The sequence below is a fragment of the Ascaphus truei genome, chromosome 16 (assembly GCF_040206685.1).
Source record: "Ascaphus truei isolate aAscTru1 chromosome 16, aAscTru1.hap1, whole genome shotgun sequence".
Lineage (NCBI taxonomy): Eukaryota > Metazoa > Chordata > Amphibia > Anura > Ascaphidae > Ascaphus > Ascaphus truei.
This window is the reverse complement of record NC_134498.1, coordinates 17,116,242-17,141,088: the sequence shown is the minus strand read 5'-3', so window position 1 is coordinate 17,141,088 and position 24,847 is coordinate 17,116,242. Positions and strand designations below refer to the sequence as shown.

The 24,847-nt window shown below is 42.0% G+C and overlaps 1 protein-coding gene across 6 annotated transcripts in view; it reads right to left on the bottom strand.

Annotated features, from left to right (window-relative positions):
• Positions 1-24,847, bottom strand: part of DIAPH2 (diaphanous related formin 2) — a 1,317,111-nt gene that overhangs the window by 569,341 nt on the left and 722,923 nt on the right. For all 6 annotated transcript variants that reach the window (XM_075572809.1, XM_075572806.1, XM_075572807.1 and 3 more), the window contains one exon: positions 19,828-19,929. In XM_075572809.1, coding sequence (XP_075428924.1) covers positions 19,828-19,929 — 102 coding nt within the window. The remainder of the gene's footprint in view (positions 1-19,827; positions 19,930-24,847) is intronic.

Here is a 24,847-nt window from a genome sequence, read left to right as displayed (position 1 = left end):
TTCCGGCCGCCGCCATCTTCTCACTCGGCGCCGCGAGGGAGGAAGGGGGTCCCGCCATCTTACGCGCCGTGTGGCAGCCTGTTCCCACGCCGGGGAGGGAGGTGAGTGTAGCGGGAGGGGAGTGGTGTGTAGCGGGAGGGAGTGGTGTGTAGCGGGAGGGAGTGGTGAGTGGAGCGCAAGGGAATGGAGCGGGAGGGTGGTGAGTGGAGCGGGAGGGAGTGGAGCGGGAGGGGAATGGAGCGTGAGGGAGGAAGGGGGTCCGCCATCTTAGGCGCCACATGGCAGCCTGCCTGTTCCCCCGCCGGGGAGGGAATGGAGCGGGGAGGGAGTGGTGTGTAGCGGGAGGGAGTGGTGGGTAGCGGGAGCTAGACTGTGTGAGGTAGCGGGATAGGGGGAGGGACATTGGTGGCATGGTGTAGCGGGGTAGGGGGCCCTCGCGGTCTGGTTGCGGTAGGGAGCTGTGTGAGGTGCAGGAGATGAGGCGTGCTGTGCGGTTCGCGGGAGCTACACTGTGTGAGGTGGCGGGATAGGGGGAGGGACATCGTTGCCATGGTGTGTGAGTGGAGGCCGCGGCGGGAGGGAGATGTGTGGCGTGGAGGGGAGGGGGGGTTTGAAGAGGCAGTCTGCAGTGTTTGGTGTTGTGTGAATGTGGGTGTGTGTGCTGTGTTTGTGCGTTGTGTGTAGATTCTGTACCTGATTCGGCAGTCTGTGGTAGCAGACGTGAAGGTTTTGATAGCTGTGAAGCGTGGCCCCAGAGCAGTTGAGGATTAGAGGATTAGGTGTTGCAAAAGCAAAGCGTTCCCAAAACTCAGTGAGGGGTGGGACAGTGTGGAAGTATTAGGGCAGTGGTTCCCAAACTTTTTCGGTTCAAGGCTCCAAAAGGCAATCAGAATTTTTTCAAGGCTCCCCAAGGCGATCAGGATTTTTACGCGGCGCCCAAAGTAAAAACAAAGTTGTACATACATACATAGGTGTACAAACATACCTAACAGTTGCAGTGCGCAGTTGGTGTCTCTCTCAGACACTCTCACTCTCACTCACACACTCTAACTCTCTCTGACCTCACTCTCTCTCTCTGACCTCTCTCTGACCGCACTCTCTCTCTCTGACCTCACTCTCTCTCCTCACTCTCTCTCTCTCAGAACTCTCTCTCTCTGACCTCACACTCTCTCTCTCTGACCTCACACTCTCTCTCTCTCTGACCTCACACTCTCTCTCTCTCTGACCTCTGACCTCACATTCTCTCTGACCTCCCTCTCTCTCTCTGACCTCACACTCTCTCTCTCTCTGACCTCACACTCTCTCTGACCTCACACTCTCTCTGACCTCACATTCTCTCTGACCTCCCTCTCTCTCTGACCTCACACTCTCTCTCTCTGACCTCACTCTCTCTCTCTCTCTGACCTCACTCTCTCTCTCTCTGACCTCACTCTCTCTCTCTCTGACCTCACTCTCTCTCTCTGACCTCACTCTCTCTCTCTCTCTCTCTCTCTCTCTCTCTCTCTCTCTCTCTCTCTCTCTCTCTCTCTCTCTCTCTCTCTCTCTCTGACCTCACTCTCTCTCTCTGACCTCACTCTCTCTCTCTCTCTCTCTGACCTCACTCTCTCTCTCTCTGACCTCACTCTCTCTCTCTCTGACCTCACTCTCTCTCTCTCTCTGACCTCATTCTCTCTCTCTCTGATCTCACTCTCTCTCTCTCTGACCTCACTCTCTCTCTCTGACCTCACTCTCTCTCTCTCTCTCTCTCTGACCTCACTCTCTCTCTGACCTCACTCTTCTCTGACCTCACTCTCTCTCTCTCCCTGACCTCACTCTCTCTCTCTCTGACCTCACTCTCTCTCTCTCTCTGACCTCACTCTCTCTCTCTCTCTGACCTCACTCTCTCTCTCCTCTCTCTGACCTCACTCTCTCTCTCTCTCTGACCTCACTCTCTCTCTCTCTCTCTCTGACCTCACTCTCTCTCTCTCTCTCTGACCTCACTCTCTATGACCTCACTCTCTATGACCTCACTCTCTCTCTCTCTCTCTATGACCTCACTCTCTCTCTCTCTGACCTCACTCTCTCTCTCTCTCTCGACCTCACTCTCTCTCTCTCTCTCTCTCTGACCTCACTCTCTCTCTCAGACACACACAAATAAATACACACATAAATACACACACACACACACAAATACACACACACACAAATAAATACACACACACACAAATAAATACACACAGATACACACACACTGATGCAGATACACACACACACACAAATAAATACACACAGATACGGGGGGGTGGGGGAGGGTATGGCTGAACGGCCCGGTCCCTGCACGGGGGAGGTCAGTGCTGCGGGGGCCTGTGCCACGTGGGGGGAGGGCCGGTGTGCTGCGGGGAGGGAGGGGGGGGGGGTGACGCTGCAGTGCTGCTGGGAGACATCTGTCTCCCGGTGCTGCTCCTCCAGCGTGAGCGCCGGGCCTCCCTCTCTCAGCGTAGGCAGCTCAGCGTCGCTGAGCCGGGCTGAACAGATGCACAAAGCCCCTGCATCTGTAATCAACGCGGCTATAGTTCCTCCGGCCTGGGACATAGTAAGCGCTTAGGTGCTGCTGCTCGCTCATCCGGCGGGAGGACGTGGTAGATTTCTGGTGGAAAGAGGGAGAGTTTACACCCGAGCAGAGGGACAGGGAATTACAGAAGAGGTGGTTCCAGCTGGAGCGTAGAGACATAGCGCCCATGGGTCCTGACACACTGTCAGATCCAGTCGATCCTGATGAGCCCCTATCATGGGTGTTGCCAGGGAGGGCAGGGAACGCAGAGCTGACTAGGAGCAGCCGGGCCGAGAGGGCTATTATAGCTAAGTACAAAGCGCCCCACAGGTTGGAGTACCTGTATGTCCCTGAACCCCTCATGGAGGGAGAAATTGAGTTTAAAATGGGTTCCACTGGTGAGGATAGGGGATATGGCACTGATGAGGAGGAAGGATCAGGGGAAGAAGATTGGGATCCTGGCGGGTTACATGAGAAGTGTCGCGCAGAGGGTTACAGCATTGCTACTTTAAGCCCAGTGGACCATGCTGTGCGCAAGCCACCGTAAGAGGGTATGGTAGTACCACTAATGGATACTCCATAAGGGAGTAACCCGGGTTGTTATCATCCAAAGTTAGGATGTATCTGTTACTATGTGTGATGAAGTTATGTACTGTAATGTTGTGACTAATTATGTGTGTTCCATTTTACAGTGCTTCCTGGAAAGAGGTATACAAATTTAGGTCCCAGCGAGGACGATGGGATTCACCAGGGGGAGAATATAGCGGTCATGTAAAATGCCTACAGTCATCTCTCCTGTTGGCAGTAAGGCCTGGTAAGTGTGGGCATGCCAGCAGTAATTATGGAGGTTTCCCCTCAGACCCTGGTGGGGTGCCCTGTGTATGGCTGGGACTGGTCACATGCTCTGACTCCATGGTTAGTGATGTCAGAGGTGTGTCAGCCTCAGAAGCTTACATAAGGCACAGCACTGTGTTTAAGAGTTAGTTCTGCTGAGAGGAGGAGGGTTAGTTCAGTTGAGGAAGAGTTCCAGCTCTTGTCAGAGCTGAGGAAGGAGTTCAAGTTCTATCAGAGTGTCAGTTATGTTATAGTAACTCCATGGGAGGCTGTGTCCAGGGACCTGGCACAGGACAGTGATTCCTGCGGGAATAAGTGAATCCCTGATCTAGGTGATATACCTATCTAAAGGGAGCACGGGCGAGATGATTGGCTGAATATACCCATTGTGGAGGGCAGCTATGCCCGCCGTGACAATAAAGATGGAGCTGATCAGAGAAACCCCTGTGTGTGAGAGTCCCATGATTATACAGGAGGTTGCACCACCGAGGAGTTCCTCGTCAGGATCATCCCCATGCGGACGCAGGGACCCTGGTGAGGTGGAGGCGCTGCACTGGAACTAGGTGAGACTCAGCACACTACCTCAGCTGCCTGTCTGACGGGTCCTCCCCACACACCATCATGCGGGAGACTCAGGAGTCCTGTAGCCAACAGGTGCACCATCAGGCATATCTACACTGTAATGGGGTCCGGTTAGACCACAGGGGCCAATGTGAGATTGGGTGGGTCAGGCCGGGCCAGAAATACCGTTACATATATATATACCACACACACACACACCACACATATATACATATATACACACACACACCACACATATATACATATATACACACACACACCCTGCAGCCCGTTTTTCACACACACACACACACACACACACACACACACACACACACACACACACACACACACACACACACACACACACACACACACACACACACACTTACAATGCCGGGCACTGAAGTTGCAATGCCGGGCAGGCTGCAGTCCCATTGGATGGGAGCGGTCACGTGACCGCTCCTCTGCTTCCCCTCAGAGGTTTTTTTTTTTTTTTTTTAAATGAGCTAGCAGCCCTTGTTTCCCGCTGCTGGCGGCCCTGATCGCGGCGCCCCTCTAGCCAAGCCGCGGCGCACCAGGGCGCCGCGGCGCACAGTTTGGGAAACACTGTATTAGGGCATTGGTGTTGGACGCAGGCCAATGAGAGGTGTGCGGGGGCGGGCATTGGACGCAGGCCAATGAGAGTCAGTGAGGGGTGGGACGCAGGCCAATGAGAGGTGTGCGGGGGCGGGCATTGGACGCAGGCCAATGAGAGTCAGTGAGGGGTGGGACGCAGGCCAATGAGAGGTGTGCGGGGGCGGGCATTGGACGCAGGCCAATGAGAGTCAGTGAGGGGTGGGACAGTGTGGCATTGGTGTTGGACGTAGGCCAATGAGAGGTGTGCGGGGGCGGGCATGGCCTGAGCCGGAGTGACAGGGCCAAGGTCCAATGCGATTGACCCTTGGGACGCAGACATACAGTGATTTCACAAATATATAGTAGATATATATATATATATATATATATAAATATATATATATATATATATATATACACACCACACTTATTAAGGTTATGGTGGGTAAAAAAGTGACAAATACCCTCCACAGTTAAGCATATAGCAACTGTAAATATTCCTGTATGTTCATTTGCATGTCTTAGACAGGTCTGCAACCCTGTCTTTCACCATTATCGCCCAGCACACAGCACTTCCACTGCAGCAAGGGATTCTGGGAAATGACATGCAAATGAGCACAAAGTGCCACCTTTTATCTCAAGCTCATATTACACAAGCAACCCTTAGGCCAATGCATGATGCTTAAACACAGCTTTTAAGCAAAGACTGGGGTGAGATGCAAAGCCAGTAAACCCACTCACAGACATGTTTCAACCTTGATGGATATCATCAGTGTGAGGTTGTTTGCTGGCTTTGCTGGTTTGAGATAAAGAGTAGGTATTCACCACACTTATTAAGGTTATGGTGGGTAAAAAAAGATATGCAAATGAACAGGAATATTTACAGTTGCTATATGCTTTACTGTGGAGGGTTTTTGTCACTTTTTTTACCCTGGAATAAACAATGACGCAATTGATTTTCCCTTTTTATATGAAACCACTACTGCTAAAAATAAGTGAGAGCACCTTTGTGAGAAGTCTTACCCGAAAAATATTGCATAGAAAGTTCTAAATGTGCCCTGTTTCCCTTATTATGACTATGCCAGTTTAAAGAACAGTCTTAAACAGAAATCCAATTTTAGGATTCAAAAACCCACTCAAAACCGCCTCCAAACTGCAGTAACAAACTCAACAAATATGCACCTTAATTTCATTTACTTGACCCCTGGAAAACAGATTTTACAACTTATAACTCAACATCTATTGAAAACAATGATTTCTTGTTTCAGTACAAATTATGCACTAGTTTAATCAGATATGGATCTTAAAATGACACAATCTCAATTAAATGTATTTTATTTATATTTGGCGGTTGCAATCGGCCTACATGATCTTCTGAATTATATTCATCAAATTATCTTCTTGATATAACAAGTTAGATATATGCAAGCATCCTTTATTACATGCCTGCTTGATCCTCTCTTATTAATAGAAATAAAACAAAAGCACGTATTTTCTTTTTGGTGTAGAATTGAATTACTGTATTTTATAGCAAGAAAAAATAAACTCCTGCTTAAATGTACTTATAGCAACAAAAAAGAAAATAGCAGCGCACTGCCCAGGGAGCCAGGGGATATAAAAAAGATTATTTTTTATTAAATAAACAACATCACCCAAAGGAGGTGTAAGTCCTCCTACGCATTTCGCACACGAATGTGCTTTATCAAGGAGTATAGGGTAACAAGGGACACTCTTTAAATACACTAAGGAAAAACATCTTCAAACTAATTTCGTGTCAAAATCGGGTCTGTGCATGATGTCACAGCGCGCGCACGCACACCTGTGTCTGCGCGCATCCCCTGACAATGCTAAATGCAAGCACGAATGTAGCAGCAGACAAGAACAGTCAGCTGCACTCCTCCCCATCACGCTCGTTTCTTTGATAAAATGCCTAATGGTAACTACTGCGCATGTGTTAATAGACACATTATAATCATGCGCATGCCCCGCATTCTAGAGCCAACCCACAAGAGACATATAAATGTATAAAATGTAGCGTGAAGGAGACAGAGCATAACACAACTGCTGTAATAAAGATATATTACATCCTAGTACAGGTTGTTTAAAGATCTATGGGTCCCCATGAAAAAATCCCCTAACAGACATCAACAGAAAACAAACATATATGACAAAAATAATCAACCCTCCTATGTGCATCTTCATATATAAATCATTAAAGCATGAGAGAATGATGAAATTAATATTTACACATAATTCAGTGATAAAAACAATTGTAGATTTTTTTTTATATATTGAACCATATTTCTACTGTTAATATAGTACACCTCCTGAAATAAGATATGCAGGATGCCAGAAAGTGCATAGTTGTATGATCTAAATAAATCTTGTTTTTAAATACAACATTACATTTTAATAAATCTTAATTCTCTAAACCTCATCAAATGCTGATTCTAAGGAATACAATTCATAAAGATTTGTAATTTAAACAATTTATAAAAATGGCACCAAAAACAATAGGAAAAAAGGGGGGAAGAGGAAAAAAGGGGGGGAGGAAAAGGGGAGAGGAAGGGGGAGGGGAAAGGGGGAGGGGGGAAAGAAAGGGGGGAAGAGAAGGGTGAAGAAAAGAATGAGAAGAAAGAAGGCGAAAAAGGCTATGAAATATATACTGCTGATCTCTATTGATAATAGTCAATATCAGATAAGGATCCTTAGTAACCTACGATGACATCCTTCGATCTTGACACATCTTTTCTAAATTTTAATTAAGCAATTCAATTTAAAAAAATGACTGAGGTTCCATTCAATATTTAGACCACAGGGAGAGCGGGTCTTCAACATAAAAATCCAATAAGCCTCCCTGCGGTCCACATTCCTTTAATGTAATTTTCTCAATACCGTTAACAGTTCAATTATTAGCACCCCCAAGTCTACATTCCGTAAAAGGCTTGGCTACAGGATGTGGGCAGTCTTTTTTTTTTTTAATTAATCTCAAATGTTAAGTATCTCTTGTTTTGAGAGCTCTTGTAATTCATCCTACATCATTTTTTCCGCACCCACATGTTAAAAGGTCGATAACATATTGTCTATCACAATTTCTATAAAATTTAATTTGGAATTTTTTGCTTGAATTAGAACTTGAGAAACAATAGGATGGTTGCATGAGATAACACATTTTATATCCCCACATTGAAAGGAAGCCTTCGTGATGAAGGTCTGGGGGGGTCACTAATGGGGTGGTAACTTAACAAGGGGATACAAACGACGCAATTCTCTTTGCTCGTCTGTATACAAATCGCGGTCTTTGTTTAACATATTTACTTAAATTGTGATCCATTCGTAGAAGATCCCAATGTTTTTACATTATCCGTTGAACTTGATTACTGTATTTATGAAATTGTGTTATAAACAGAGGAATGTCCTCCTTGTAAAAGGAAATTTTTTCCTGCTCATGTCCATTATTTTTAGTATTGAAATACCTCTTTTTACGTTTATTCCTTTTAATAGTTCTTTCATCCGCCAACCCCATCAGAGAAATCCCCTCTTTAGGGTAAAATAGCGATTTTCTGTCTATGGCCAGTACTTCTTCAAAGGCAATTGTAATTCTTCCTGTTTGTAGCCTCTTTGAATGAAGTGTTTGGTCATTTCCCCAGACTGTAGAATGATATTGTCCTGTGTAACACAGTTCCTCCTCAGCCTGAGGAATACCTTGGACTTTGGGAATACCCTTAATGACCGCCTGGGGACGGCAGCTATCAGCCTTCAAGAACATATTTCTTGAATTTTGTTTTCTAAAAAGACATCCGTTTGGATGTCCTTATTCATATCAATAAATAATAGAAGATCCAGATAATGTATATGGTGGTGGTTAAAATTATATGTTAATTTTAAATTGAAAGAATTTTGATGAATAAAATAAAAAATAAGTGTAGTGTTACCAAATCACCTTCCCTAATCATAATTAGATCATCAATAAATCATTTGTAAAAGGTGATGTGCTTTCTAAATGGATTTAAACTGCTAAAAATAAACGGTGTCTCCCACCACCCCATAAATAGGTTCGCATATGATGGGGCAAAGCTAGTGTCCATGGCAGTGCCTTGTTGCTGTAAATAAAATTTGTGATCAAACAAAAAATGATTGTGGGTGAGGAAAAAACAAATTGCATCTAAAATAAAAGTGGTATTAAATTCATTACTATCTGCTATTTTCTTTTTTGTTGCTACCTGGACATCTCTATCAGCGGCTGGACATGCCACAAACATACTCTACAGTATGTGGCTCTAGGAGTGGGTAAGATTTATTTCATGAAGAAAAACTATTCAGGATTTATTGTGAGTTTATGACATTTATTATTCCATGTGGTTTTTTATGTTTTTCTCCAATGAGGTTACAACAAGGTGATTTTTATCATGTTTGACTGTTTCCTTCAAGAGATTTTGTTATTATTCCACACTGGATACTCACACAACATTATACCCATTCCATGCAAGAGTTATACTCATATGTTTTATTCATTGATATTCTATGTATTCCGGAACTATTGGAGCACCCACTATCCTCATATTCTGAACTGTTTAAATGTACTTATATTCTACCAAAATGTACAATACACTTTAGAGATAACTTGTATGATGAGCAGAATACAGTGTGTTTATTACTTTTTTTTTTTTTTTCAGATATCTAACCTTTTCCTAAATGTATAATTGCTCTTACTATAAAACGAACCATTACCTTTGCTGAAGGCCCAATCTCTTTAACTCTAATCTCAACGGATGACCAGATATTAATTGTACATCTATTGGGGTAAAAAGTTCCTTGTATTGGCCCTGGAAATTTTTGTCAAGAGTTACTGAATACAAATCTCAATTGAGAACAAGCAAAGTAAGTCGTACTATAAAGTCGTAGTATAGTGGTTAAAGGGAGCAGTGTTTATTTCAACATCGAGTTATTATCAGTCCATTGCATTCCATCAGTCATTATGTAAAACCATGCAGGGGTGAAGATCATCGGGAAGCGCAAAATCATGTAAAACAGAAGAAAATTCCCTGATGGTGCAGTATTGTGATTGATATAAAAATAAATATCAAGGTGCAGTGTGCTAAATACTCACAAGTGTAGAGTGAGCAATGTTCCCATAAAGGTTTCTTTTTGAGTGGCAGCCCGTTGGACCGTCAGACAGGTAAGTGGAATAGTAAGTGCTGGAGACCTTGTGCTGGCGCGTTACTTTTCCACAGCGTACCCTCTTGATACCAAGCTCTTTCCCATATTCATCTCCAAACCAGACCAGGAGCTCTGTGTGTGGGGGGAGGTCTGTGCAGGTTCAGTAGTAGATTTTCCTGTGGTACTGCAACGCCACAAGGTTCTGTTCTTCCTCGTTTCTCGCACAATTTACAAACAGAAAAGTCTCCTGTATGCTTCCTCCACCACTTTATTTCTTCATCTTCTCTTACCCGGAAGTGGAGACACTGACTACATCCAGGTCACAGCTCTGTGTCCTACTGCGCATGCTCATGGTGAAGCACGTTTTATAAATAACCTGAGTTTGTTTGCACCTCTATAGCATTAATATCACATACTATTACATATTGGGATTTAAAGAAAGGATTACATAATATATTTCAATAGCATTTAGAACATGTACTGGACATATTTACATTAAATGAGCATTTGCTGGAGGAATTTTTTTATAGAAAAATATACGTACACTGGCGACACACTTTATTCGAGCTTGGCTAGTCCCACGAATTCGGGTATACCCGGGTGTATTGAGGTTTGTGACTGTTTTCTGCCCGAGTACATTGAGTTATTTTCCAAGCAGGGATTGAAGCATTTTATTCCCGCTGGCTGCAATACTGCACAGTATATATATATAAACTGCATTACAATTCATGAATTTATGCCATCTGGTAGACACGCGAAGCATTGCAGCCTATTAAATCCTAATCATTATCATTTAACAGATCAGCCGCCCATCAGCCAGGCATGAACCCAGGCTGGGAAGGCAAATGCAACGGGGCTTGTCAGAGGTTAGGAGTGGCGCATTCCAGGTATCTGCCAGGTACATACCGGGTATTTGCTCGAATAAAGTGTGTCGGTGCAGTATGAAGGGGGTCTTCTGGACCTGAACCTGATAAATTGCAGCTCAGGGGACCCCATTCTTCATGAGATACAGAGAAGCTCATGCCTCTTACTTCCTGGTTGTTAAATGTCTCAGTTGACGTTGCAGCTTCCTATTGGCTCCCGTGCCAAATAAGATATGAGCCGCCATATTGTAAGCCCAGCCTGGGCTTCTACCTGCATGAGCTATGGAGGAAAGTATCTCAGGAAGCTGTATTTTGCTGCCTAAGCAAGTAGTATGAAATTAGCAGAAACAGAGAGTCCAAGGGCCACATAAAGGCCCTTTTTGCTGGCCACATTTTGCCTGGGCCCCCAGTTGAAGAGCCCTGTATTAGATTATTTTGAACAGGTCTTTAAAACAATATGCATCATTGTAACAGTCTCATGGTACAAATAAGCTTCTATTGTACACACGTATTCACATTACCAAGATTACACAGGATAAATCATTGTTATTTTACAAATAAATAAACTGTATGGAGAGGTATAAGAGAGAAACAATGTCTAACAAAAGGTTTAAGGAAACTTAATTAACACAAGTGTCACAAACCATGGACAATAACAGCAATAAATGCTGGAAAAAATGTACATCAATGCACAAAATGGATGATCCGGGGAGAGTGATTAGTCATTAAGGGGCAAAGGTTTAAGACAGAATTGAGAAAGTGATCTTTGCCAGAAGGATTTGAAAAGGGATTAGTACATTGTGTGTGATGAAATTATCTATGCAAGAGAAAAACAGACAGCAGAGACCCATGGAATTTAATAGATGGCTTAGCATCAAATCCTTTTTCTTTGTATCTGTCGCAATTCAGTACCTACGTGCCAACACAGCCAAAGATCCCACAATGGTCAAGAATACATTTTGACGGCAATATGTGACCTGATAGGGGAACAGTACAAGTTTCTGCTTCCTCGGGAAAATAGCTTGTGTTGTATTGTTGCCATGTTTAGTCTAATTTGTGCACAACCGGGCCTTCTTATCAAATTATCCACTGTGGATGGTGCAAAAACAGCAATGGATTTTTTTGCTTTCAATGTGGACTTTTATTTTGATAAATCTGATGCAATTTCCATAGCAGTTCTCCACCAAGGAACCACTGATGTACAAAGCACTGTACCTTAGTGCAAGACCTGCATGTATTTGGAAGTGTGTACAACTAGTACAGATGTAGCAAGACTAAATGTCTTCAGTGCTGCCCTCATATGCAGTCATGCGACCACGGTGGTCGCAGCACCAGATTATTGACGCTGCGGGGGGGTCCTATTTGGAAATATGGTTATCATGAAAAAAATATGGAATCTCCAGAATTATCATTGGGGTTCACAAAGTTTCCTCGCTACTGTAAATCAATTGCTCAACCATTTAGCGCTAGGCCACAATCCTCCAAAACATAATCCATATTTTTTGTTTGATACTAATAACGTATTATATTCATATGGGAGCAGATAAGAGAAGACGTCTAATTACTGTGTTAAAGCAAGTGAACTTCTATTCTCAAAATTACCATTGTTACCTTAGGGAAATGATGATGGCCAATTTTTAGGAAACAGCCCTTTGCCGTCTGGCCCAATCGACTTGAGACCTTACAGAACATTCACTAGAATGGGCTGTACAATTTGTATGGTGTCTTCCAATATTGGAAGTATTCCTACGACAGGAGACGTCTTAGTAAATATGGTCTTTAATCGCCTCGTGCATCAGGCAAGCAAACATACAATGAAAGCTTATTGAACAGTGCTGTACACATGGTTAGTTCTATATAAAAACATATAATTAATTATTTTCAGTCTCTGACTTCTATTCACTAAATTGTTACAGCCATTATCAGCTGTTAATGGAGATACACTTGAATGAGCATTAATGACGAATAATGGCTACCATACTTTAGTAAAAAGACATCTCATCTCTGTACTAATGGAAAACATGCGATTTTATTACATATATTCTATAATTTACAGCAGTTCTCTGCAGCAAAGACACACATTTTCATATCTCTAGTTCTGAAATAGTAAAGATGAAGTTCAGGATTTTTACGTATTAGAAATAATGCACCTTCCTGTCACAATATAAACACTACAGAATTCATAAACTGTGTTACTGCGGACTTAAATAAGCAGAGCTACCGTCTCACACTTAATCTACTAAAGCAGCAGTCCCTACCTGAATCATGTCTTCTTTCTTTACCTTATATGAAACAGGAAGTTCTCCAGAGAGGAAATATCTATTTTGTTACTTTTTCCATTACTTGCAAGAAAATCAAAATCTAAATTTGTCTGCGGGATCACCCAATATGAAGCTGCAAGGTCTTGTCACACTAATGTCACGGCTTAGGCCCGGGCCATAGAGGGGGGGGAGCCGTGCTGCACCGCGCTGAGGCTCGCCTGCAGAAGCTGTGCGATTCCATGCACATACAGGCGAGCCAGCGTCCGCGATCAGAGGTGGGGGGAGACTGAGGGAGGCGGGGCAGTGACATCGCTGGGCCAATCGCCCGCGACGCACTGACGTCGATGTCACGGCGCCGTGACGTTGACGCAGCCCCGCTCTCATTGGAGGTTTTCAGCCGACAGCGCGCTGAAAAACAGCTTGGCGCTCGGCTGAAAACTCCAAAGCCTGAGCACGCTTGCGGACGCTCGCGCGAGCCCCCTCTCAAGGCATCCTCATTGAGGATGCAGGGGCTCAGCGCTGAGCGTCCGCACGCCTCAGCACGGCCTGTCCTTCTATGGACTCGGCCTTAGGGTTGCCAGGTGTCCAAATACAGGACAGTCTGGTTCAATACTGGACACACTGTCCAGTAAAAAAAGAGAGGTAATACTGGACATGTATGTTTCCGGTATTACCTGTTTGGTAATAGTGACCTGATAGTCTTTGGTGGTCGTGGGATTTCCCTGAGCTGGGACAGCAGGGCAGTTTCCTCCATCCTGATTGGCTGCATTACCCAGCAGCAGCAAATCAGGAGGTGGTGTCAGGAGTCTGGAGCGCGTGTGTGTCTAGCATGCCTTTGTGTGGGTCAAGCGCGTGATTGTGTGTGAAGCGCTCACGTGTGTCTCACTTTTCACTGTTGTGTCCAGTATTTTTGGAGAAGCCATCTGGCAACCCTACTTATTATTGGTCGCCAGAGGGACTGGCCACCTTGTTTCTCCCGGGGAAGAAGTTTTGTAAGACAATATCAAAATGAAATAACTCCGGAACCACAGGGTCCCCTGTTTGGGGTTCTCAGCTGCAGAATCCAATTATTTAAAAGGTAAAAGGAAAAAAAAATATTATATTATATTAATATATATATAGAATATAGAGAAAGAAAACACAGGCGCAAATAAATGGTATACTACTAAAATATAAATTAATTAATTAATTAGACTGGGGACATGATAGATGACCATGGATTAGAGTCTCTGAAAAGAAAAAAAGAGAAGGCAAAATATGGTGAAAGTACGTTTGTATTATTGAAAACTGCGCAACAGTAGAGAGCTACTTACAAAGTAGCAGATAAATCAGGCATATAGGATAATATAATCATCTCCTTCCAGCTGCTCGGCGGTCTGCCTTGGCTCCACGTGGGACGCTGGGTCCCCGTGTGTCGGTGTGCTTCTGTCCACCGCTGCCTGTAGGTTTCTCCCGATTGGCTCTCAGTCCCGCGAGATCGTGAGTGTGACGTCACGTTTGGAAAGTCCGTCAGGGCAAAGTTACGGGGGATATTGCCAATACAAAATATCTTTGATGTATAAACTGCTGACAGTTCAGAGAGTAGGGAAGGCTAAAGAAATCTTCTTAGAACCTCCACCCTACGTGTTTCGTCTTAATGAAAAGACTTCGTCAGGGGTGTGTAGTTGTGTATCCTGTTGGTAGTGTTATAGGCTATACTGGTTCCCAATAGGTTAATTGGTTAACCAATGCCCACATACCTCCTGGATACACAAGAACATTATCTGAATGGCAGGAATATAGAAATACATAGCGAACCCATACATTTTTAAAATAAATAATATACCTAGATAAACAATTTTAATAACAAATAATAATAAAAAAACACTCAAATTAAATCAAATAAGTTATGTAAATATAGCGAAAATGCAAGGATGGATGTAACATATATTATCTTAAATAAAATAAATTTTTAAATCAACATAAATTCCTCATATACAATACTCATTAAAAAACATATCATAAAATATTCATATATATAGCATAACAAAAAAAGACAAAAAAATATTTTTTGATTTTTTGATTGAAAACAATAATATAGGTAGAAATTAGGCATAAAGCTATATAACGGCCAAGACAGGCATTCCAACCATTGGGATACAGACATATCATAATTCCTATATCTATGTTGAAATTTACTATCCTTAATTATTGCATAAATGCACCACGGTCTATATCTGTATTGAGACCAAGTGGAACCAACGTTTTCATGATATGGATCCACTTGGTCTCAAGTTTGGAGATGGCATTGACATTGTCACCACCTCTCCAGTTAGTGGTTAATTTATCAATGCCAATAAACTGAATGCCTGTAGGGTCGTTACCATGCTCTTCGTAGAAATGTCTAGACAATGTATGTTGTAAAAATCCTTTTTGTATGTTTGTGATATGTTCAGAAAAGCGTAGTTTCAACTTTTCTTGTAGTACGCCCTATATACTGTTTTGTACAAGGACATTGTACAAGGTATACGATATTGGATGAATCACAATTAATAAAATGTTTGATATTATATTGAATTCCTGTATGAGATGATGAGAAACTCCAAGTTGGTTTACAACTATATAGATTTAGTTTGCATATTTTGCATTTAAGGCATTTGAAGAAGCCTTTCGGCTCCATAAAAGTACTTTTAGATATAACTTTTTGGGAAGATTTTAAACAACTGGGTGCTATTTGTTTTTTTAAAGTATCTGCTTTAGTGAATATCACTCTAGGAACTGATGGTAAGTGGGATTGTAGAATGGGATCTTTAAGTACCAAAGGCCAATGTTTTTTGATCACTTTTTTAATTAATGGGGCCAGGGATTGTATTGAGTAATGAAAGGAACATCTATATTTTTCTCAAATTTGTCAGCATGTTCGTCTCCTCTTGTTTTGTATTGTAATAGTTCTTTTCTATCAATACTACTTACTTTTGCATATGCTTGATCCAGTACTGATTTTTTTTATAATTCTTGGATTTAAATTTATCAAGCATAGTTTTGGCCTGTTGTTCATATACACTATTCTTTGAACAATTATGTTTTACTCTTCGTAATTCACCACGTGGAATGTTGTTAAGCCAGATATTTAAATGGTTGCTATCTGCCTCTATCTAATTGAGGCAATTTACAGGTTTATAGTAAGTTTTAGTGCATATGTCACCGTTTTCTATGTAAATAAATACGTCAAGAAACTCAATTTCACTAGTGCTAAATTTAGGAGTGAAGTGAAGATACAGGGCCTTATGCAGAGAGCATCGTTATTTCGAAATTCGCCATTTTTTGTACAATTTCGCGCAGAAACCGGCAGAAAATGGCGAGTTCCGAAAAACGCGCCATTTTGTTTTTTCAATTGCTAAAATTCGCCTCGCGGCTGGCGAGAACCTCCATCTCGCCATTTTTAAAACTCTCCGAATGCAGAGAGGTGCGAACGGCAAGTAGCGGCTGTTCGCGCCAAAAAATGGCGCGATTCTCGCATTTTTGCCGCGCCAGGAAAAGATGGCAAGATGGCGCTCGCCGCCTATAGTAAAGGGGGAAAAAAAGGCGCGAATTTGTTTTTACACGTTTCTGAAGCGCGCATCTCGCCAATTTAAACTCGCCACACGCATCCATGTTAAACATAGCAGAATTCGCACTTTTCTGCATATGGAGAATAAAACTCTCCAAAAAAGCTACTTTTTATGAAATTCGCCAATTTTAAAATTCTATGCTCTCTGCATGAGGCCCTAAATGTGTTGTGATTAACATAATCAAAAAAAGGTTATAGTGTACTAATGTTACCCTTCCAAATAAAAAATATATAATAAAAATAAAATATATATCATCCAAATAATATCCTGTACTAATCCAACAGAGGACTTCTTGTATGAGATGGAGAATCTCCTAGTTTTAGGATTAAAAAAGAAATTCATTACCAAAGAAGAATTTCATTATATATTAATAAAAAAACCTATATTACCCATATTTTATTATTTACCAAAATTGCATAAGAATCCTTTAAACCCCCCCGGTAGACCTATAATTTCTGGTATACATTCCATTACATCCAATTTGTCAGCATATTTAGACTTTTTCTTGCAAACATCAGTCAGGAAACTCAAATCACATTTAAAGGACACTACTCACATTTTAAATATGTTACAGGATATTATTTGGACAGATCAATATTATTTAGTCACGTGTGATGTCACTTCACTTTACACAGTTATTGATCACACTCAGGGATGTTTAGCAGTTCAGTATTTTTTGGAACAAGAGGGTTTATACACTAAAGCACATATTGATTTTTTGGTATCACTAATTAAATTCACTTTAACACACAATTATTTTTGGTTTAATGAAGAGTTATTTTTGCAAATAAAAGGCACTGACATGGGTACTAGATTTGCACCAAGCTATGCGAACCTCCTTATGGGGATGTGGGAGGATCAGTTTATCTGGTCATCCCATAAGTTTGGTGCAAATCTAGTCCTATGGACACGTTTTGTGGATGATATATTTTTTATTTGGAAGGGGGACATTAGTACACTATCATCTTTTTTTGATTATGTTAATCATAACACATTTAATCTTCACTTCACTTCTAAATTTAGCACTAGTAAAATTGAGTTTCTTGACTTACTTATTTACATAGAAAACGGCGACATATGCACTAAAACTTACTATAAACCTGTAAGTTGCCTCAATGACATAGAGGCAGATAGCAACCATTTAAATATCTGGCTTAACAACATTCCACAGGGTGAATTACGAAGAGTAAAACGTAATTGTTCAAAGAATAGTGTATATGAACAACAGGCCAAAACTATGCTTGATAAATTTAAATCCAAGAATTATAAAAAATCAGTACTGGATCGAGCATATGCAAAAGTAAGTAGTATTGATTCATCCAATATCGTATACCTTGTACAATGTCCTTGTAAAAAACAGTATATAGAGTGTATTACAAGAAAGGTGAAACTACGCTTTGCTGAACATATCACAAACATACAAAAAGGATTTTTACAACATACATTGTCTAGACATTTCTACGAAGAGCATGGTAGCGACCCTACAGGCATTCAATTTATTGGCATTGATAAATTAACCACTAACTGGAGAGGTGGTGACAATGTCTATGCCATCTCCAAACTTGACACCAAGTGGATCCATACCATGAAAGCGTTGGTTCCACTTGGTCTCAATACAGATATAGACCTTGGTGTATTTATGCAATAATTAAGGATAGTAAATTTCAAAATAGATATAGGAATTATGATATGTCTGTATCCCAATGGTTGGAATGCCTGTCTTGGCCGTTATATAGCTTTATGCCTGATTTCTACCTATATTATTGTTTTCAATCAAAAAATATTTTTTTGTCTTTTTATGTTATGCTATATATATGAATATTTTATGATATATTTTTTAATGAGTATTGTATAAAATGTATACCTACACAAAACCCATTATAATTTAATATTTTATACTATGAGTAATTTGTGTTGATTTAAAAATGTATTTTATTTAAGATAATATGTTACATCCATCCTTGCATTTTTGCTATATTTACATAACTTATTTGATTTAATTTGAGTGTTTTTTTATTATTATTTGTTATTAGGCATATTATTTATTTTAAAAATGTATGGGTTTGCTATGTATTTCTATATTCCTGCCATTCAGATAATGTTCTTGTGTATCCAGGAGGTATGTGGGCATTGGTTAACCAATTAACCTATTGGGAACCAATATAGCCTATAAAATTACCAACAGGAAACACAACTACACACCCCTGACGAAGTCTTTTCATTAAGACGAAACGCGTAGGGTGGAGGTTTTAAGAAGATTTCTTTAGCCTTCCCTACTCTCTGAACTGTCAGCAGTTTATACATCAAAGATATTTTGTATTGGCAATATCCCCCGTAACTTTGCCCTGACGGACTTTCCAAACGTGACGTCACACTCACGATCTCGCGGGACTGAGAGCTAATCGGGAGAAACCTACAGGCAGCGGTGGACAGAAGCACACCGACACACGGAGACCCACCGTCCCACGTGGAGCCAAGGCAGACCGCCGAGCAGCTGAAGGAGAGGATTATATTATCCTATATGCCTGATTTATCTGCTACTTTGTAAGTAGCTCTCTACTGTTGCGCAGTTTTCAATAATACAAACGTACTTTCACCATATTTTGCCTTCTCTTTTTTCTTTTCAGAGACTCTAATCCATGGTCATCTATCATGTCCCAGTCTAATTAATTAATTTATATTTTAGTAGTATACCATTTATTTGCGCCTGTGTTTTCTTTATCTATATTCTATATATGGTACTATAGTGTATAGTGCATACACTGTGGCAGCATTTGTATGGTACATTTTCTGGTTTTATTGTGATAAATAGCGCACTTAGTAATTTTATAGGATATATATAAATATATATATAATGAATGTGCAGTGCGAGCTGCTGCATTAGGATTTTTGTTGATGCTAAAATATCAGTTTAGACATAAATAGACGTTCAACCTCTTGTGAATGGGATCTATGACAATATAACTGAGATTTGACGGAGGATGTTACCTGTGTCATAACACATCTGTTTCATCAAAGGTATGAGCACTGGAACAAAAACCCAGCATCATATTTTAAGAGAATTTTGACCGACTGCCCCCCTAAAATTACAGGGATTTCTTTTAGGAGGGGTTATTTTTTAATGCCTTTGCCCACAGAACATGCTTTAATATCTGTTTCAAAATGGTCATCACTTTCTGAGCTGAGTAAAGGTCTCCCCCCCCCCTTTCAAAAGGAGCTTTTAGCTTTTTTTTGTCAATCCTCTGATAAATATTACCAAAAGGCACCGGGCCAGTTTTCACACGCGGCTATGTAAGTAGTTACTATAATGGAAAAATCAATAGGCAATTGAAATGTCTTTTTTTTATTTTTTATTCCGTCTGACAGATGACAAACCCCAGCTGAATTATTGGTCTGTTTTTGGTACGTACCACAACTCCAAATTGCTCCGGCTCACACAAGTCCTCATACTCGCTTTTCAGCTGCGACAAGGCACTTAGCTCCTTCTGCTCCGGGAGATTCTTTATGAGGTTCTGCAAGACAACATAGATAGGGTTCAAAATGATTGCGTTAACCCACCGAGTGCCCCGAGATGTACCCTGAATGTCAAAGGCTGGCCCTCTAGGGGTCGCTGAGATGCACAGGATACGCCGTTCTAGAAATGCTTGGGGGAAGATAGCATTCACTAATACACAATCAGAATGAAAAGGAAGCATGTTTCAGTGCTGGTCACGTCCTGGTTGCCTGTGACCGTGACCACGTGAATGACACACAAAGCGATCATGTGGTTGGGGGCCCGAAGACCGAATGCACTCGAGTGCAGATGGTTTTTCAGCACTCAAATGGTTAAATGTATTGTTCCCCCCCCCCCATCAAAAAAAGACATCTCTTTAAAGTTGAATTGCCACATTGCTTCTCCAAAAATACTTGACTCAATGGTGAAAGGTGCGACACACACACACACACACACACACACACACACACACACACACACACACACACACACACACACACACACACACACACATCATCTCACCTCCCCATGCTGTTTCCTCCTCACCTTGGCCTCACCCACAGGCTCCTGACACCACCTCCTGATTTGTTGCTGCTAGGTAAAGCAGCCAATCAGGATGGAGGAAGCTGCTCAGTCCCCAAGCAACAGCCCTGCTCTTTCCCTGCTCTGGGAAATCCTACAGCCCCCCAAGCTGGTCAGGTGACTGTATACATAGAGGTAATACCGGACACATACATGTCCAGTATTACCTCTTATTTTGTGCTGGAAAGTGTGCAAATACAGGACAGTCAAGTTCAATACTTGACACCTGAAAACCCTACTAGAAAGTGTGCCCTTTAAAATCAGATGACCAACCAAATTTTTTAATTGATGACATTTTTGTTAAGGCCTAAAGCCTGCAGTAGTGAGCACATGACCACCTCTGCCGTTTTTTTCCATTTGCTTCAGTTCACCAGGGAGCACACAGATATTTTCTATGCACACTTCTAAGCGACTTATAAAAACTATTTTCTTTGGGGCAGGTTCATTAAGCTCCGACGTGGGGTATTGCACACCGATATCACACTGACTGCCTTTGGTCTCGATTATACCAGATGCTGCTGAGTTACTGTGCGATCTGGTAACGTCACCCTGCGCTGTCGCCGAGCGGCTCCTTGATCAAGGAATCTCAGCAGTGGAGACAGGAGAGGGGACAAGGAGGTGTGGCCATGAGCGGTTCACCCTCATTGGCTGAACCGCTGACGTGACGCGGCCGTTGCCTGCCAAAAACAATTTTGGAAAACTCTTCAAGAGTCGGCCTCCCTGCAGCTCTGGGCGGCACACACGCCGCTACAGGTTTGTTTGCATTAATTTTTTTTTGGTGTTTTGTTTTTCGACCTTGTGGCATCACGCTACGTGATGCCGCCGGCGATTTTATGTATAATCACAGCCTTTGACTCGGAGCTTCATGAATCGCCGCGTTTCAATTCCACTGGTGTCCCAAAGTGTTAGGGGCTTAGTTTGCAATGGTGTTAATTTCAGTTTTGGGCTAATTTTTTAGGAATAACATACATTTAAAAAATCAGTGAACAGGAAAAAACAACTAGGTGGTGTGAAAACAGACAGCCTATTGTATAGCATGGGGGCGGAAAACAGTTATCAATTAAAACACGCGCCTTTAAAAAATAATTCTTCTATGTAATTGACTTCCAAAAACTTAATCAATACTTTTTTTATTGCACCTGGCCATGTTGTGTCCACCGGGCAACATATACGTGGGAAAAGCTAGTTACAGATGCAGGTAAACATAGAACAAAGTTCAAGGACCGGTGCTACAGAGTAAATTGTAGGGGTATAGAGTCAGTAATTTGAGTCAAGATAAGATAATACTTAGGGGTGTTTGCTGATTTTTGTATAAAGATGATATTGGAAAAAATATATGACAGTATTCCACTCAGATATGGGGAATACCTACTGTAAGTGGGGATAAGTGGATAATGAGGACACAATATGCCTGCAAAGCTGATCTGACCGGTTCTCCTCCCCACTAGTAGGTTAAAACCCCTAGAGCAGTAATTGTCTAAATCCAAGATCATAGTACGATGAAAAGAAAACAATCCACATGAAGGTAGTACTCACAAAATGAAGAAACTTCTTGACGCTGAAGCGTGCATTCAGCAGGTTGATGTCCAGAGAATGATCCCAAACCGGGAAAGAAAGTGTAAGACATACTCTTTGGCAAAGCACCTTGTTTGCGTGAAACACGTCAGAGTTACCTCTTTGCCAACATCCTTGATGTCACCCAGCTCAATAAATTGTTTTGAAACCATTCTTTGATGTGCTAAGCCCCATCATTACCACTGCTGTGCCTCGCTTTCTTTCCCGGTTTGGGATCATTCTCTAGTTACAGATGCAGTCAGATCTATTGTTGCCCTGCCCCGCACATGTGCTGGTGGATCAAGTACGGTCTGATGACTGCCACATGCAGCACAGGGGGGAATTGCCCATCAAGAGTAACACAGTGAGGGTCCCTGCTTCTGAATGGGACTCCCTCTGTGTTAATCCTAATGGGCTGCACCAGTCAGGAAGAGCTGTGCAGTGAGAGCAGACAGAGCAGTGAAGGGTGAGGGACCGCTGCTAACAGGCATGTTTTTATTTAATTTTAATTACATATTATTGAAGCAGGGGATCTCCGGAGCTGAACTGCATACATTTCAGCTCCAGGAACACCCTGCTTCATGAACATACAGGCCCCGGTATGGGGTGCCGGTATATCTTGCAAGTTTAATTCTCTCGTGTCACAGCCCACGGTTCTAGGGTGCAGAGACTAGGAATATTGTTCCTACCCAGACTAGCTGGCATCTCCCTGATTAGGATAGGGGTATAAATATGCCTTCTCCTCAGCTTCAAGAGAGTCACTCTGGACTGGATATTCTTGGTCCTCAAGGACCACCAACATTGCCAGCTTTTATGGATATCCCTGCTTCAGCACAGGTGGCTCAATCAGTGGCTCAGTCTTGGACTGCCCCACCTGTGCTGAAGCAGGGATGTCTATAAAACCTGGCCTGTTGGTCGCCGTTGAGGACTGAGTTTGAGACCCCTGCCTTAAAGTAAAAGTGCTATGTATGTGTGCCCTGTGATCCTTTGAAATGATCAGATAATTATTGTCTTCCACAGTTAACCGACATTGCAGTCATTGGCACTCCAGTGCTCAAAGAGACTGTATCTGTGAAGATCTTTCACCTCTTTACACACCTGCAGGGTATATTACTGAAGTACAGTCATTCACTCACCCCTGGTTTTTGTATATAACCCCACTGCTGGAGGGACCAGCAAAGCATATTTCCAAGACGTCAGTGTCCCAGCCAACACTGATAAGGGTCATTTTAGGAAGGCTGTAGCTCAAAATGTCTTGACCAGGGAATAGCTCAGAAAAATGTGGAATAAAATATATCCGGTTGGTCCAAATATATAAAAAGGATCATCTGCTATTTAGGCATGCACATCATTTAATACAACAGAAGTGTCAAACATCTCAGACCATATTTTTGTGTCCTAAGGCAATCGAGTCAGAATGACTAATGTGCACAGGTCAGAGGGATGATTGAGCAGAAGCTGCCTGTGCATCAATTACACCCTGCTATGAAAAGCTCTACGCATTCCACTGGGCTACAGTATAAAGGTGAAATCTCTCCTATTCAGGAGGAAATACTTCAAAAGCTACAGTAGAACTTTGAACATGGAAATACTGTATTGACAACATTGAGACACATCAGTCAGTGTGTTTCTCATTTACGGTTTAAACTCTACTAATAAAAGGCTGTGGGTCCATGGAGTATTTTAGTTTTTATTCACGGTCTTATGTTATCTGTACAATTTCAGTTCGGTTTACTAGAAAATTATAATTCAAATATATATATTTATATATATATATATATATATATATATATATATATATATATATGTATGTATCTGTATGTATGTGTATGCATGTATATGTGTATGTATTGTGATGCCCACACCACGTTGTAGCATCTTTTATTCCACAGGCAGTAAATGTTGAACTTCTCTTACATGGGGTTTAATTACAGGGATTAAATCATCCCACCGTCCCTTTAAATCCTAACAACACATACAAATAACACCTATTCCCTTTACGGAAAGCTAACTACACATAGCTTTCGCCCTCACTAACTGCATGGCCAGCTAAGCTGGTTCCCAAGCCAAAACATGCCCTGGGATATGCAACAATGTAACAGTCTCTGCATACAACAATAAAGTGTTTTTGCTTATCTGTCAGTCCTTTGGAGCAGATGTCCCTGCTTCAGCACGGCTTTGTCATCCTTTCTTCCTAGGGAAACTCAGCCCCACGTTGAGCCCAGAAAGACCCCTCTGTAGGTCCACTATACCAGCTTCCGCAGCTGGGGAGCACTTCTATCTCCCCCCTTCTCTGGGGAAAACAGTCTCTCAGAATAGCAGCTTTCACTCTGTCTTTTAAACCACTTCCTTGTTCACTCAAGGAGTCTGATTCACTCCATTAGTTAGCAGCTGCTGCTGGCTTCTCTTTGAGGAATTAGCTCTCTGTGGACTGGAAAGCACACGTACTGCACTGTTCCAGCCCCTAGAGGACCGTAATGGTACCACAGTATGTACTGTATGTGTGTATGTACAATATGTATGTGTATATATTTTCTAGTAAACTGGACTGAAATTGTATAGATATGGTGTGTATTTGTTTGTGTGTATATATCAAACTAACTAACAGATAAAACCGCAATCAAATCACTATTTCAAATCTGATAACAGTTGTCAAGTATAGGAATTTAACCCCTGGTGGTGCTAAAAGACCAAACGAATATACACTGCCACTGAGGAAGAAGGAACCACCTTTGAAACGCGTAGGGTTGTGATGGGAAGACATACAATTCAGCACCCCAAGACCGGAAGAGACGCGGAGA